General features: G+C 46.3%; 1 protein-coding gene across 8 annotated transcripts in view; it reads left to right on the forward strand.

The window, feature by feature from the left end:
• The window catches only part of casr (calcium-sensing receptor), a 104,043-nt gene that overhangs the window by 70,271 nt on the left and 17,576 nt on the right, over positions 1–16,196 (forward strand). For all 8 annotated transcript variants that reach the window (XM_068040808.1, XM_068040815.1, XM_068040810.1 and 5 more), the window contains one exon: positions 6,515–7,411. In XM_068040808.1, coding sequence (XP_067896909.1) covers positions 6,515–7,411 — 897 coding nt within the window. The remainder of the gene's footprint in view (positions 1–6,514; positions 7,412–16,196) is intronic.

Below are 16,196 nucleotides of genomic sequence, written 5' to 3' on the forward strand. Positions count from 1 at the left end.
AAATAACATTGTGGTATATAATGGACGGCTAATTTGATATCACACGTTTTATACCATTGTCCAAAGTTAAAATGATCCTCAGTAATCCCAGGGCACAACCTGTACAGGCTGGGGATTCAACAGCTCATTCTTCTGAGATACAGGATGAATGCTAATAAAGCCTTAATGCACAAGTAGTTTATTATCTTCATTTGATCATATCAAACAAATTTTAATATCTAATAGTAATATTAAAATTGATGGTTATAATAGCATTCAGATTGCTACACAATTACCTAAATTCAGTTGCATTAGTGGCAAAGTAGCTGTAAGGTGGAGTGTGAGAAGATGGTTGTTTTGATTGAAGGTCATTTCACATATGTTGATGATTGACTGCAGCAGTTTTATTTTTAATGGTGCACTAACTCTGCTGACCTCAGAGTGAGGTCACTATTGTTCACTAGTCATGACAGCTTACACTTAACTTCTAGAAGCAGTTACTTTTTAGGTGATTCTTACTACTCTCTTTTTAAAAAAAGGTTAGTAATACTGAATCTTATACTGAGATATTGATTTATAGGATAATATTCTAACATTCAGTTTCTTGCAAGTACACTGAATCATTTGAAGCTGTTTAACAGATAAGTGAGAAGGAGGTTATCTCATGGTGGGGTGGCATTTATAAGTAAGACTCCACTTTTTTGGTGCATAAGTTTTTTCCAAACCTTTTGATTGTAACTCCGTCCTAGATATCCATTCTCAATAGTGCATTAAGAAAGTAGCCTCCAAGTGTTACTATTTAGCTGAAAACATAGCTAATCAAATTTCAGACATCTCCTAAAGCAAGCAGACCATTTCACAAAGGCAGGCAGGAAGCAATTGAAAGTCTAAGTGAATCAGAGCTCCTTGAGTGTTTGAAATAAAAAAGAAAGTGCTGGAAATATTCAGCAGGTCTGGCAGCATCTGTGGAGAAACAGTGTTAACTGGCCTGATACACACCAAGGCAGGTTCTGTCATGGTGAAGCTCACATCACAAGTGAGCAAGGGCAGGTACAACAGTCCCCTTTGGAGGGTGCAGGACTTTGCAAGCTCTGCTCAACTGGATACAGGAGCTAAGATTTGGGAGTTGTCGACAAAGAGGATAATTCTGGAGCAGACACAGAAAATGCGTGAGGCTCTCAGCCTTTCCAGCCACACTGTGCATAACTGGAGAAAGATTGGAGGAGTCTGTCTCAAACACGAGTGTCGCAATGTCTCAGGCCTTTGTGATAATGTTTACATCCATGGAAGAGTGGCCACCTGCATGGAACATCAGTCACGGCAGGCAACCGAGTGCGTGCTGGCCCTCTTCAATGGCATGCACACTCTGAATGCCAGCTTACACAGGATTGATGAAAACCTAGACTCAGCCATTTGGTGTCTCACTGATGTGCAGCAAAGTGCTCTCCAGCTTATTGCTAGCAGGGAAGTGCATGTGGGCCATGAGAGAAGATGAAGAAAGGGGACATGGAAGTGGGAATTCTGCACATATCTCACCGTTTGCCTCCCCCCTCCCCCAACCCTACCTCAGTTGAAGCCTCACATGCTGCCTCCTGTTCTGATGGCCAAGTCTGCCCCTTCACAGGTGCAGGTAGGGCAGTTTTTGGCAGGGCACTCATGGGCTCCAAAATCCAGATGACGTTGACCAAGAGCATCTCACCAGTCAGAGGAATGATCTGAGCAGCCTGCCTCTAGCTCTGCTGAAGCAACGGGAGTTGCACCATGTAGGAATAGTAGAAAAAGGAAGAGTAAAGAATTGTAGTTGCACAATGGTTTGCACATGGGTGTTTAACACAGTATCATATTGTTAAGTTTCTGCTTAATTCTTCTGTAAGATTAACATTATTTGTTTGCACCATTTTATCTTATTACCCATTTTTGCCTGCTGCCTGGCAAATGGAGCTCTCACTTGTGATGGATGGTAAGACAAGAGTTAAAGACGAAAAATGGGTGTCTGTAACAGGAATACTTTGGTGATTGTAGGATTGGTTTGTGTTGGGATTCCAAGTCGGTTCAGAATTTGGCTGCCAGATGGATTCACTGCTTCAGTCTAACTGAACTGTGCCAGAATCAGGCAATCACAGGCATCCCAGGCAGCTATGTGTGCCACTGCTGGTGTCCTCACCACAGCAAGTCCCCCTTCCTCTACTGCTGATGTTGCCCCTCCTCCTCTGAAGCAGCAGTGCGCTCAGCAATGTCTTCTTCCTGGAGCTCCAGTCCTTGCTGCTGTACTATGTTGTGCAAGATGCAGCACACCACAAACATTCTGGATACCCAGGCTGGGGCATACTGAAGGACATCCCCAGATCTGTCCAGGCACCTAAATCGCATCTTCATCATTCCAATTGCTTGCCCGATGCAACTCTCGTGGTCGGATGACTTTGATTATATCTCTTCTGGGCATCGTTGTGTGGGCCCTTAATGGGTGTAAGCAGCCAAGTCTTCAGAGGGTAGCCCTTGTCTCCAAGGAAACTGTTGCTAACTCTGCTTCAAAATGTGAAGAGCTCAGGGAGGCTTGACTGGTGCAGGATGAAAGTGCCATGGCAGCTTCCTGAGAATGTTGGATAAACATGCATGATGATCTCTTGGTGATTGCACACGAGTTTCACATTGTTGGAGTGGAAGTCCTTGTGGTTGACAAAGACTCCAGGATGATCTGGAGACACTTTGATTGCCACATATGTGCAGTTGATGACTCCTTGGACCAGTGGGAAGCCAGCCAGAGCCACAAAACTGAGTATCTGCTCATTCTGACTGGCCTCATCAGTTACAAAGTCCACATAATTCCTCAGCCTGATAAACGTAGCATCAGTCACCTGTGAGTTGGATTTGTGGGCAGTAGATTGCGAGATTCTGCAAATATCTCTTGCAGATCCACAGAAGGAGCCAGAGGCAAAGAAATAAAGGGCAGTGGTGACTTTTACAGCCACTGGTAATGCTTGTCCACCAGATCTATTTGGCAGGAAGTCTTCTGCAAATATCAGCGACCACCTGACACCATACGCCGAGCCTCCTGAGACACTGGTGTTCAGACTTGTCCAGGCAGCTGATCCTCTGCCTATAACCTCTGTGTTGGGGGTATTGTCTCCTGCGAGATGCAGCTCTGTGTGGTCCCCCACTCTCCTGTAGGACGGTAGGTGGTTGAGGTGAAACTTTTTCACCCAGAGGGTGGTGGGGCTCTGGAACTCACTGCCTGAAAGGGTAGTTAAGGCAGAAACCCTCAACTCAGTCAAAAGGAGTCTGGATATGCACCTCAAGTGCCATAATCTTCAGGGCTACGGACCAAATGCTGGAAGGTGGGATTAGAATAGGTGGATCGTTTTTCGGCCAGCACAGACACGATGGGCCAAGTGGCCTCTTTCCGTGCCTTAAACTTGCTATGATTCTATGATTCAAAAAAGGCTGCTGCTTCTCGTGCAGCTGCTCCTGTTGCTGTTGCTGCTGCTGCAGAAGTCGGCAGGTCACTGCTAGCTTCCCAATGCGCTGTCAATTTCAGCGCTTTTAACCAGCCGCATGCTGACAAACCCGTTTTTCAGCTTACAGTTCCCCCTATATGTCTTACACAGACAGAATTCACACTGTCAGGTCATGTCCACCTATATGCATTAACAAATGAAAGCCAATACCTCTTTTACTTAATGCTGCTCCTGGGGAGGTGGTGGTGGGGGAGGGGGAAGGGGGATGGGTGCAGGTGGTGGCAATGAAAAGAATGTCAGCTTGAACTGGAGAGGAAAGTGGTGAGAAATGGAAATTTAAATGGATGCAGGGAGAAGAGTGGCAGCTTTGACTGGGGAAGTAAAAGAACATCAGCTTGACCTGGGTGGGATGGGGCAGAAAGGACTGGAGGAGATACAATGTCAACTTAAAACAATGTGGGGGGAGTGCTGGTTAGTACCATGGTGAGGGGGTGGGGCTGTGCTAGCTAGTACCAGGGTGTGGAGGAGCAGTGCTAGTTAGAACCAGGTGGGGCGGGTGGAGTGCTAGTTAGTACCATGGTTGGTGTACATGGATGACGTCGCCGTCTTCTGCTCGGATCCGCTGTCCGTGCGCAGACTGATGAGCATCTGCGACCAGTTCGAACTGGCCTCGGGAGCCAAAGTTAACCACGGCAAGAGCGAGGCCATGTTCTTTGGGAACTGGGCTGACTGATCCTTTGTCCCCTTCACCGTCAGGTCAGATTACCTGAAGGTGCTGGGGATATGGTTCGGAAGGGCCGGGGCGTGCACCAAAACATGGGAGGAGCGAGTAGTCAAGGTACGACAAAAGTTGGGCATGTGGGGGCAGCGATCTCTCTCCATTGTGGGTAAGAACCTGGTCATCAGGTGCGAGGCGCTCACGTTGTTGCTCTACGTGGCGCAGGTCTGGCCCATACCCCACTCCTGCGCCGTGGCAGTCACCCGAGCCATTTTCCGCTTCGTCTGGGGATCTAAAATGGACCGGGTCCGGAGGGACACGATGTTCAAATCTCTGGACAAGGGCGGGAAAAATGTACCCAACATGGCCCTCATCCTGATGACCACCTTCGTGTGCGGCTGCATCAAGCTGTGTGTAGATCTCCAGTACGCAAACTCCAAGTGTCACTACGTGCTGAGGTTCTATCTGTCCCTGGTGTTGCGAAGGATGGGCCTGGGCACATTGCCGCGGAACGCTCCATGCAGTTGGGCCGTGCCGTACCACCTATCCTTCGTGGAGCAGTTTCTGCAGGAAAACACCTTTGACCACCGGTCCATCAGGCAGTGGTCTGCACGGAATGTCCTCAAGGCCCTACGGGAAAAGGAGACAGTGGATCCTGTCGGATGGTTCCCCGAGCAGACCGTCAAAGTCATTTGGCGGAATGCCTCATCACCAGAACTTTCAAACAAGTACCAAGACGTAGCTTGGCTGGTGGTGAGAAGGGCCCTCCCCGTCAGATCCTTCATGCACACCCGAAGTCTCGCCCCCTCCGCACAGTGCTCCCGCGTTGGCTGTGGTGGGGAAGAGACGGTCGCCCACCTCCTCCTGGAATGTGTCTTTGCAAAGCAGGTGTGGAAAGAGATGCAGTGGTTTTTGTCGAGGTTCATCCCAAGCAGCTCTGTAACACAGGAGTCTGTGCTCTACGGGTTGTTCCCAGGGACGCACACTGAGACAAACATCAACTGCTGCTGGAGGACTATCAATTCGGTGAAAGACGCCCTTTGGTCTGCCCGAAACTTGCTGGTCTTCCAGCGCAAAGAGTTGTCCACCACCGAATGTTGCAGACTGGCACATTCCAAGGTCCAGGACTACGTGCTGAGGGATGCACTAAAGCTTGGGGCAGCCGCAGCAAAGGCTCAATGGGGAAAGACCACAGTGTAAGGTTCCCCCACCAAGCTGGACTGAGGGGCTGGATCCATGGGAAACCCCTCGAACTGTATCGTTAATATTCTCAATTGCTGTAATTGACATGACAATTGTGAAACGGGAGGGTTGGGAAGAAACTCATGACAGTATTGAAGGAAACTGATCTCCCTTGCAATGTTTGTATTTTTTGGTGCTGTTTGGAAACTGTTTGGCAATGTAATTTTTAAAGATTTTTATGAATAAAGTATATTTTGGAAATAAAAAAAAAAGTTAGGACCATGGTTGGGTGTTCGTGCCAGTTAGTAGCATGCAGGCACTGCTTCGGAAATTGCAGGTCTGCAACTTCTGATTTTCAGTCCATTAACATAAATGGATGGATAATCAAAGTTTGCAGATCCACAATTTCACAACCAGCTCTCTCAATGAGCAAGTCTGCTTGCTGAAATTGCAAGATCAGGGACCCTCCCTTACGGGAAGTAACAAGTGTCTAGGTTAACCGGAATGCAGCATTTTAAATAAATTTAAATAGATTTCCCAGTTCCAAAACTTGCCACAAAGAGGGTGAGGTAGTTTGGAATGAATGTGTATAGTTCTACGTTTGGTGTTCAAAGTCTTGACTGAATTTTTTTAAAGGTAAATATCATCGAAATAAGACAACGAGAAAGTACTTTTCAACAAAATTCAGAAAAAAAATTTTCTCTTCTAAAAAAATGGATGTGAATTTTTATTGTAGGTTTCAGAATGCAAGAAAATGCACCAATTAAATTGTGTAAACTATTCGGGGAATGTATAACCTCCAGACCCCACCTAGAAAATAAATCTGGAGAGGAAAGTGGTGAGAAATGGAAATTTAAATGGATGCAGGGAGTCTTTCATCTACTAATGGTTTACTTCCTCTGATATGGGTTAAGGAATGTTGGATGTTCCTACAGTTTCAGTTACGGTCTGTGTCCTGCAAGTATAATTTATTGTTTTCACAGCATAAACTTATAGTCAAGGCAATTTTTGAGTTCTCAGCCTTTACCTGGGGCTGTGTCAGCTTTTTTGAAGCTGTTTTCTTGGTCATTGTGTACGCAGAAAGCACATTTTTAGTTTATGTATGTTTAGAATTTCAGGTTAATAACTGTTTAGCTATTACACAAGTGGCCTTTGCTAACATATTTTATTTCTATTGAAGGTCAGTTACGCCTCTTCAAGCAGGCTCTTGAGCAACAAGAATGAATACAAGGCTTTCCTTCGCACAATCCCCAATGATGAGCAACAGGCCACAGCAATGGCTGAGATTATTGAGCATTTCCAGTGGAACTGGGTGGGAACTCTAGCAGCTGATGATGATTATGGCCGTCCAGGGATAGATAAGTTTCGAGAAGAAGCTGAAGAGCGGGATATCTGCATAGATTTCAATGAGATGATTTCTCAGTACTATACACAAAAAGAGTTGGAATTTCTTGCAGACATTATTCAGAATTCCTCAGCCAAAGTGATTGTTGTCTTTTCAAATGGCCCTGACTTGGAACCACTCATACAAGAGATAGTTCGGCGAAACATAACTGGTAGAATATGGCTAGCAAGTGAAGCATGGGCTAGTTCCTCACTGATAGCCAAACCAGAATACTTCCATGTTGTTGGTGGAACCATTGGTTTTGCATTAAGAGCAGGACGCATCCCAGGATTCCACGAGTTTTTAAAAAAGGTCCATCCCAGCAGGTCCTCTGACAATGGATTTGTCAAGGAATTTTGGGAAGAAACATTTAATTGTTATTTCACTGAAGAATCCCTAACACAACTAAAGAATTCCAAAGCACCAATCCATGGATTAGCAATCAACGATGACAGTGCTAAAGTGGAACATTCCACAAAGACAAGGGTACGACCTCCATGTACTGGGGAAGAGAATATCACAAGTGTAGAGACTCCTTATCTGGATTATACTCATCTCCGTATTTCATATAATGTATATGTGGCAGTGTATTCGATTGCTCACGCTCTGCAGGACATCTATGCCTGCACACCTGGGAAGGGCATTTTTGCGAATGGATCATGTGCCGATATAAGGAAAGTTGAGGCATGGCAGGTAAAAAAAATTAATTATTGCAAGCATGAACTTAATAGAAATTCCATTCCAGAGCTGTCTAGTGTAAGAATAGTTAAATGGTCGCTTGGTAGTACAGAACTTGAGTATTGCTGAAAAAAGAGACACGCTGTTGAAGCTTTTAGTCTTGCACTCATCATGACAGATGCAAGAATGCCAAATTTCAAAGGGAGCAACAATTTATACTGCATGAGAAAAGGGAAAAGCTTTGTGCCGTTTTTGAAGTAAACAAAAGCATGGGGGAACAACAGTTCCCCTGGTGCATTCTCCACGGCAATGCCTCGACCAATCAGAGTTCACTTTCCAACCAATCAGCACCCTTTTCACATGCAGTATAAATTGTTGCTGCCGTTGAAATTTGGCAACCTTGCATCTGTCCTGATGCATTATAAACAAAAAGCTTTTTTCAGCAATAATAGTTAAAGGGATAGTTCAATAAAATAATTATTATGCTGTGAATAATATTAACCTGCATGATAGGATCAAAACCTTTGACGAAGAGGAATAGAATGGAAAACATCTGATCAGTCTACTATACTTGCTCCTTCCTCAACTACAAATAATTTACTGTAGCACTGGTTCATTGTACCTATTTTATCTTTCTACACATCCATTATTCAATCCTGATCTATGATATCCACAGACCACAGCTCTCTTCTGTGTTTCCGGAGTCCATCTGATTATTTCATCACCTCAATCTATGCCTATAATCTTTACTTCCATATCCCCAAATACTTAATTAGTTATTTGACGCAGTCGCTTTTCCTGCGAGTCTTTTCCATCCATCCACTACTCTGTGGAGGGTAGGAAGTCTGCAGAGAATTTCTTTGAATACTTTATGTTACCTGAGGCGTATTGGGGGAAAAATCTGATGAGGCCTGATATCAGGCATGGGGATCGCTATGTGCCATTACCCCACGCCCGGTCCCATTGAAGCAGGCAACACGCAAACCTCATGCTGGCTGCTCATTTATGTGATTGCAACATGGAACCTGATGTGAAATGTGCTGCTGTCAGGCTGCACGCTCAGCAGGAGGCCCAGGTACGTGACTAGCTAGCACCGTGCACAGCTGGCCTGCGCTTCTTCAAGGAAGTCTGCCCCTCTCAAAGGGGAGGTGCATGCGTGCTACAGGAGCTGCTTGAACAGTCTCAGGAAGGCTTTGGTGGAAGGTAGAAGAAAGCAGTCGGGAGCAGCAGGCCAGAGAGAGGGCTCCCAGATCTTCAGATGAGCACTGGAGACCTTAGTGATGGAGGCCAAAAAGAGGAGAGACACCGTATTTCCAGAGGGGGCAGGAAGGGTCTCAAGGTACGCCCTGTGAAGGGGATGGGAGTGGCTGGATGGGAGGGGGATGTGGGAGGGAAGGGGATTGCATTCTTGCAGTCGGGCCCCAAAAACCTGGCTGCAATGCTGGAAAACATTCAATGACCTCACACGGGTCGTCAAGATCAGTGAATGCATCTTCAAGGAACATCTCCTTCCCACCACACCACCAACTTCTCACACTGTCCAACACACCACAGTTCTAACTATTGCTCATCAGCAGTCAGGACTCATGCTTAACATTCAGATACTCCACCTCACTCTCATACATTGACCAATGCTGCCAGTGTCATACCCACCTCTTGCAGCTTCCAGATAGCTCCAGCAATTCAGCTATGGCAGGCACATCCCCAACACACTACAACACACTCACTAACATACTTCCCTTTCTCTGGCAGGAGAAGGTGGCATATAACTGCAGGGAGCAGCAGAGAACCCAGCATGGGACAGGCACACCTGCATCTTCTGAGCCATTTGTGGGAGACTGTGCTGTGCATCATGGGGGTGGCAGTGACTGAAGCCATTGCATCTGACATCACCGAGGACATTCAGGATGACAGTTTATTCCTGCCTTATTCCCCTTTTCAAATCCCACTTCACCCTCATTCTGTTGTCTGGCATGAAGTGCAAGCTGCAAATGGCTGACATTGAATCTCTTGCTTTTCACTCAACCTCCTTCCCTCAGCCCAACTCTCCACTTCTGCATTTTAGTTTTCAGATATCCTGAACTGCCACCTGTCCAGCCGGTGCTGCCTTATCATGAAGGCGAGAGCTACGCCAGTTTTCTGATAAAGAAACAACATCATTGACCTGACAATTGCAGCCACCAGCTCAGATACTGGCACTGCATGCACTTAGAGGGTAATACAGATTTTATCAGGCGTCAAGGAATGGACTCGGAGGCAGGGGGACCCTAAAATGGCGAGGGAAGGCAGGGGTGGAATGCCCATCACCTTCCCACTGCCATGGCATTATACCGGGGGTGAGGAAGGTGGAGGACGGCCCTCCCATCCAGAGGCAGAGCTGCAGCCTCGGTGGCGGGTGGGAGGGGGCCTCCTAATCATGCACTTGTGGCCCACGAAGGGGCACCCTGGCGGCAATGGCTGCCCCAGTGGCCATGACCTCCCCTGTGGCAACATTCCACTACTCTCACCACCACAGCCACCCCTCACAGGAACCTGCCTGATTGGCCCCGAAGACCCTAGATCCCACTCACCTTGTTGCGAGGGCAGCGTTCATCACTGAGTCCTCTCAGCTGGGTGCAGTCCCAGCAGTGGCCATCTCTCTGGGTGGTGCTGCTGAGCCTGAAGAGCTGCTAGTCCTCCAATTGGCTGGCAGCTCTTGGACCTGGACTCTCACCCTTTAAAAGGGACGGGAGTCCCGATGGCAACTAACTAGTTGCTGGATTGGCCAAAAGTGCGGCCAGGGGTCCCACAAACAGCCAGGGTAGGGTTTCCCCTGTTTTAAGGCCTGTCATTGGGGCCCCACCAACCTGACTAAATTCAGCCTGGTGCGTCATTGGGCATGAGTGGGCTGCAGCCAGGCCAGGGGAAAAGATAGTTTGTGTGCCAGCTCACCAGGGGGTGAGGTTGCAGACAAGTTCTGCTGCAGAGGACTCAGATGAGGCGGTGCACAGGAAAATGCTGATGGGCATGCACACCGAGATGCCTGGTGCTTTGGTAGGCCTTCCACAGAGCCTCTTGTCACTGTCAAGGAGCTTGGAGGAGTGCGGTTCCAACTTGGCACAGGACTTCGCACAGAGCTAGGAGCCCATTCTTTCCAGCGTAGAAATGGTGGCCAACTTCACGACAACACTTGTGGACCCAGCTGTGATGCAGCATCTGATGCCAATATCTCAGCTTCCATTGCAGCACAGGCAGAAGCCACCCAACATCTGAGTGCTGCAGTGGAAACTCAGATTGAGGTCATAAGATTGATGCTTGGTGACATGAAAGCCCAGCTTGGCGCCTTGCAGGCTCAGATTGCTGCCATCATCGCTGCAGATACCAATGCTCCAAAAGGCACAACTAGGATTGCTGAGATGCTGCCCTGGGGACTGGCAGTCGCTCCATGGCGCATGATCCTGTTGTCCTCTCTCAGGATGACAGCATTCATGCGCCCACCACTGCTACTCTGCCAGTGCCCTTGCTGCTGCCTCTCAACCAGTGCAGATTGCTACCGCCCATGCCAAGGTGGTGCAGCCTGAATCCAGGCCCTCGCGGCCCTTGAGGTTGTCATTGCAAGGCCAATGCAGTCTCCCCCACTGCAAGTCAGCAGCCTTCCAGCAGCCATGCTGCAGTCACTGGGGTAGCACTGAGCCAGAAAAAGGCACCTGCCAAAGAGGCATTAAGGGAATGCACAAGGGCGATAGTTCAGTTTTGTATATATTATTGGAAGTTTTGTTGGATAAAGTTGTTATGGAACGGTTTTTTGATTGTGGTTTTTATTTCAAGATTTTGGTCAAATGGAAGCTGTGATGGATTGAAAGGTGGGGAACTGTGGAGCAACAGTGAGTGGTGATGATAGCTGAGGGGAACCTTAGTCTGAGTCCCGCTCATGGACAGCCCGTTCAGAGTGAAGGGGTCTCAGACGTCTCTTCTTTTCTTCCTCCTCCTCCCGAGGTGGCCTCTGGATGCTTTGTACCAATGGCTGCGTCCTCGTGAGAACAATATTGTGGAGGATGCAGAAACCACCACAAACTTGGAGACACAACGGACAAGTATTGGAGGGCTCCCCCCAAGCAGTCCAGGCAGTAGAACTGTTGTTTCAAGATGCCAGTGATTTGCTCCTTGATGTTTCTGGGTGGCTGCATGGCTCTCATTGTAGGGGCGCTATCCATGCGTGGTCAGGTGCTGAAAGGGAGTCATGAGCCAGGAGTAAAGGCATCCCTCGTCACCAAGCAGCCAGCCTCTGGTTCTTTGTGATAGCACAAAGATAGCAGGTTTGGCAGACTGCCACAAGACGAAAGCATCATGGCTGCTGCCAGAATAGAATAGTGGGCGTTCACCGATAGGATCTCCTGGGCATGGCCCCGCACCAACTGCATGTTCAAGGACTTGTGGTTGCAATACACCTCCCTTTTAATATGTGGGGCTCTGAGAGTCATGTGCATTCAGCCAATGGCATCCTGCACCATTGGGAATCCCAGTGACCTGGGAAAGCCATGTGTTCACTCCTCCTGCTTCTCACTGGTACGTGAGAAGACAATGACGTCCCTGTTACTGCTGTACAGGGCCTCTGTCACCTTCCTGTTGCAGCAATGAATGGTGAACTGTGAAATATTGCTAATGTCACCTGCTGCTGCCTGGAAGGATCCACTGGCGTATAGATTTAGGACCATGTTGATCTTTACAGCTGCTGACAGCGCTGTCTATGCCCTGCTGTTTGGCTGCAGGTCTGGTTGTAGTAGGTGTTACCTCCTTGGTGAAATGTAGGCACCTCAGACACCGCTCCTGGTTTATGTGGAGGTAGAAGTGCTATCTTGGTGGTTAGGGTCTTCTGTTGAGAACCTTCCTCCTCCTCCCTCTATACACAGCTTCCCCGCTCTCCTGCCTGTGCTCCATTTTCAATTTATGCTGCAGCCCAAGAGAAACTACAACTATAGACTCCATTACTAAAAGCAGGCTTTCTCCAGATAGGCCAACCAACTCCTCCTGACCTCCTTGTCAAAGACCAGCACCACTCCCTTGTAAATCCAAAAGAGTTTTCAAAATTCCCCAATAACATTCAACACAGTACTTCCACCAACTCTGCAGCAGCAAAAGAAAGTCAAAAGCACCTCACCTGGAAGTCCCATGGTGATCCCTTTCAATAGTGCTAGTGCGGAGTGTTCCTCATGCAGCTGAATGCATGATTAGCTGGAGAGATTAAACAAGAGCATTAATGGGATCTGCGTGGTCTGAGATGGCAGCTCGTGTGTTAAATCAGTGTTCGCCATTTAAAATAAAAACAAGAAATGCTGGAAATACTCAGCAGGTCTGGCAGCATCTGTGGAGAGAGAAGCAGAGTTAACGTTTCAGGTCAGTGACCCTTCTTCAGAGCTAGTGTTAGCCATTGTTTGACATCATGTTCCACCCACTCTGCATGCTTCCTGTACAGGCATGGCATGCCCGTAATAACGCCCTTACAGTCAGTGCACTGCACGGACCATGCCGGAAGTGACTGGTAGCAATCTGGCCAACAATTTTAGAGTGTCAGAGTTCCGTAGTGCCAGCACCAGTGGCACTATGAAGTTGAATTTCACAGCCATTAATTTTAGAGCTCTGTCCTCTATACTGGTCAGTTGGTAGCACTTTTGCCTCTGAGTCAAAAGGCTGTAGATTCAAGTCCCACACCAGAGACTTGAACACAAAAGCTAGGCTGAGGCAGTGCTGAACTGTCAGAGGTGTCATCATTCCAACGAGACATTAACTTGAGGCCACTACTGCCTTCTCGGGTGGGCATAAAAGATTCCATGGCACTATTTCGAAGAAGAGCAGCAGGGTTATCAAAATTGTCCTGGCCACTATTTATCCCTGAACCAACAGCACAAAAACAAATTAATTTACATTATCACATTGCTGTTTGTGGGAGCTTGCTGAACATAAATTGGCTGCTGCATTTTTTTAAACTTCATTCATAGGATGTGGGTGTCGTGGCCAGGCCAGCATTTATTGCCCATCCCTACTTGCCTTTGAGAAGGTGGTGGTGAGCTGCCTTCTTGAACCGCTGCAGTCCATGTGGGGTAGGTACACCCACAGTGCTGTTAGGAAGGGAGTTCCAGGATTTTGACCCAGCGACAGTGAAGGAACGGTGATATAGTTCCAAGTCAGGATGGTGTGTGGCTTGGAGGGTAACTTGCAGGTGGTTGTGTTCCCATTGCTGCCCTTGTCCTTCTAGGTGGCAGAGCTCACAAGTTTGGAAGGTGCTGTCTAAGGATTCTTGGTGCGTTGCTGCAGTGAATCTTGTAGATGGTACACACTGCTGCCACCATGCGTTGATGGTGGAGGGAGTGAATATTTGTGGATGGGGTGCTAATCAAGCGGGCTGCTTTGTCGTGGATGGTGTCGAGCTTCTTGAGTGTTGTTGGAGCTGCACCCATCCAGGCAAGCAGAGAGTATTCCATCACGCCCCTGACTTGTGCCCTGTAGATCGTGGACAGGCTGGGGACTTCAGGAGGAGGCTGAGATGAATCATCAACTTGGCACTTCAGGCTGAAGATAGTTGCAAATGATTCAGCCTCATCTTTTGCACTGATGTGCTGGGCTCCCCCATCATTGAGGATGGGGATAATTGTGGAGCCACCTTCTCTAGTTAATTGTTTAATTGTCCACCACCATTCACAACTGGATATGGCATTTCCTGCATTACAACAGTGACTACACTTAAAAAGTACTTCATTAGCTGGAAAGCGCTTTAGGATATCCTGAGGCTGTGAAAGGCACTATATAAATGCAAGTCTTTATTCTTTCTCGAGTGTTCACAGTCCAATTCAAATAGCTGGTAAAGCATAATACTTTTACATCACAATTTATTGAAATTTAAGTTAATTTTAAATGTATCTTAAAATTAATTTTGCCAGATTCTCTTTTCTTGAATATTAATGATGTCCTCCTAGTTAATCCAAAAAACATTAGTTTCTGTAAAATAAAGCTCCTTCATTATGCACACATTTTGAAGTAAATAATATTTATATTTCTCACTTGTGTCTATTGTGTAGTCTTTTCTCTTTCCACATCAGTCTTTTAATCCCATTTCATGTGTGTACACATGAGATTTTACGAAGCGTATTGCAGCAAGCACCTTACGGCAAATCTCATCAGTATTCATGCAGAATACTCCATCAGAATGGCATGCACACTCATTTTAACTGTTAAAAAAAACATTAACTTTATATGAAAATATGTTTGAAAACTTGCATGATGATGACCAACATGACAGTATACGTTCTGCTCTGGATCAGTATGTGTGGCTGATGTTTCCCCTCTGTACCTCTTGGACACATTTGTACCATCTTAACTGAGTTCATTGAACTCAGCACAGGCCGTGGATTGATCTTCTGTTCTTCCTGATCTGTATTGCTCATTTCCTCACTAAATACTACACTTACCAACAGAGGTACTGGCTGAGAGCTGTGGCTGTTGACTGGTAAAAGCATATACTCAACATTTGTTTTACTAATGGTCTCATTATTTAAAATGATTGGCAAAATTTATTGTTAATCATTGATCTTGAGATTTTGCTTTTAATCAATCCTGTCATTGCATTATTCATTTGGATTTCTGTTGCTTTTACCAGGAAACTGTCGTTTCTGTGAAACTGGGATTCTATAGCTGCTTACTTATGCTTCAATTCTTGTCATTACCGCTTTCTCATACTGTGAGTTGTAGGTAGATGAGTCTCTGAGTATTGGTGCCACTTGTGTAAAACATAACCCATTCTCACCTACATAGATTGTGACAGTTGGGTTAGACCACAAGCTGAAATTTTTGTCACTTGATGCCACTCTCGATCTTTTGTACAATGAAAATGCTGCAAAAATCTGCCTTTTTCAAAAAATATTCATGCTGTATATTCCAAGACTAAAGCCTTGATTATTACGTTCTGCACCCACTGAGAATGGGACATGCCTATATAGGCAGAGTGGGATTACACCCCCTCACAAACAACGTCTCAGGTGGAATCAGACTATTCTCAACCTCTGTGTCCCACTCAAACCCAAGCTGAGCTTCCAGTCCCATATCCTCTCCACCATAAAGACTGCAATCTTGTTAGCATTCAACCAACACAACTCCCATTACAGTATTTCCAGAGCCTGACCTGCTGAGTGTTTCCAGCATTTTCTATTTTCGTTTCAGATTTATATCATCAGCAATATTTTACTGTTTGTTAACTTAATAGGCATTCGGACCAGGAAAGAAATTGCTGTCAAAATAGAGGTGGGCTAATAGCTACATACATTCAAATGCCACAACTACTTCAGTTGAGGGCAAGAGGATGATTAAACACAGAAATCAAAAAGTTGCTGTTGGAGATTCTTTCAGGTTTTAATTATTGTTCTGGATTTAAAATTTTTAATTTTTAAAATTTTTCTTTCTGTCTCTTTGTTCTATCTTTCTTTATTTCGCCTTCTATACCTGACTTGACATTGAATTCCCCATTCTAACTTAAACTTTCCTCTCAGTCCTTACACAGTTTATTTCATTAAACTTCAATCTGATTGGTTAAGGAGATACACAGTTGCTTGTCCTGTTAGATCGATGGGGTCCTGTAGAGGGCTCCACATCATTTCCAGTTCACATGTCCAGCAATTTGCAATGCAAAATATCATGGAAATTAAGCAAGCAAATGCAAGTCTAAGTAATGGCGGGCACCATTCATTCACCAGTTACAGCAAATTCTGGGTCCACATAAATTTACTAAACTGAAAAGGCTAATTACAGCACCATCGACAGGCATCACAGGCAG

The sequence above is a fragment of the Heterodontus francisci genome, chromosome 10 (genome assembly GCF_036365525.1).
Source record: "Heterodontus francisci isolate sHetFra1 chromosome 10, sHetFra1.hap1, whole genome shotgun sequence".
Taxonomy (NCBI): domain Eukaryota; kingdom Metazoa; phylum Chordata; class Chondrichthyes; order Heterodontiformes; family Heterodontidae; genus Heterodontus; species Heterodontus francisci.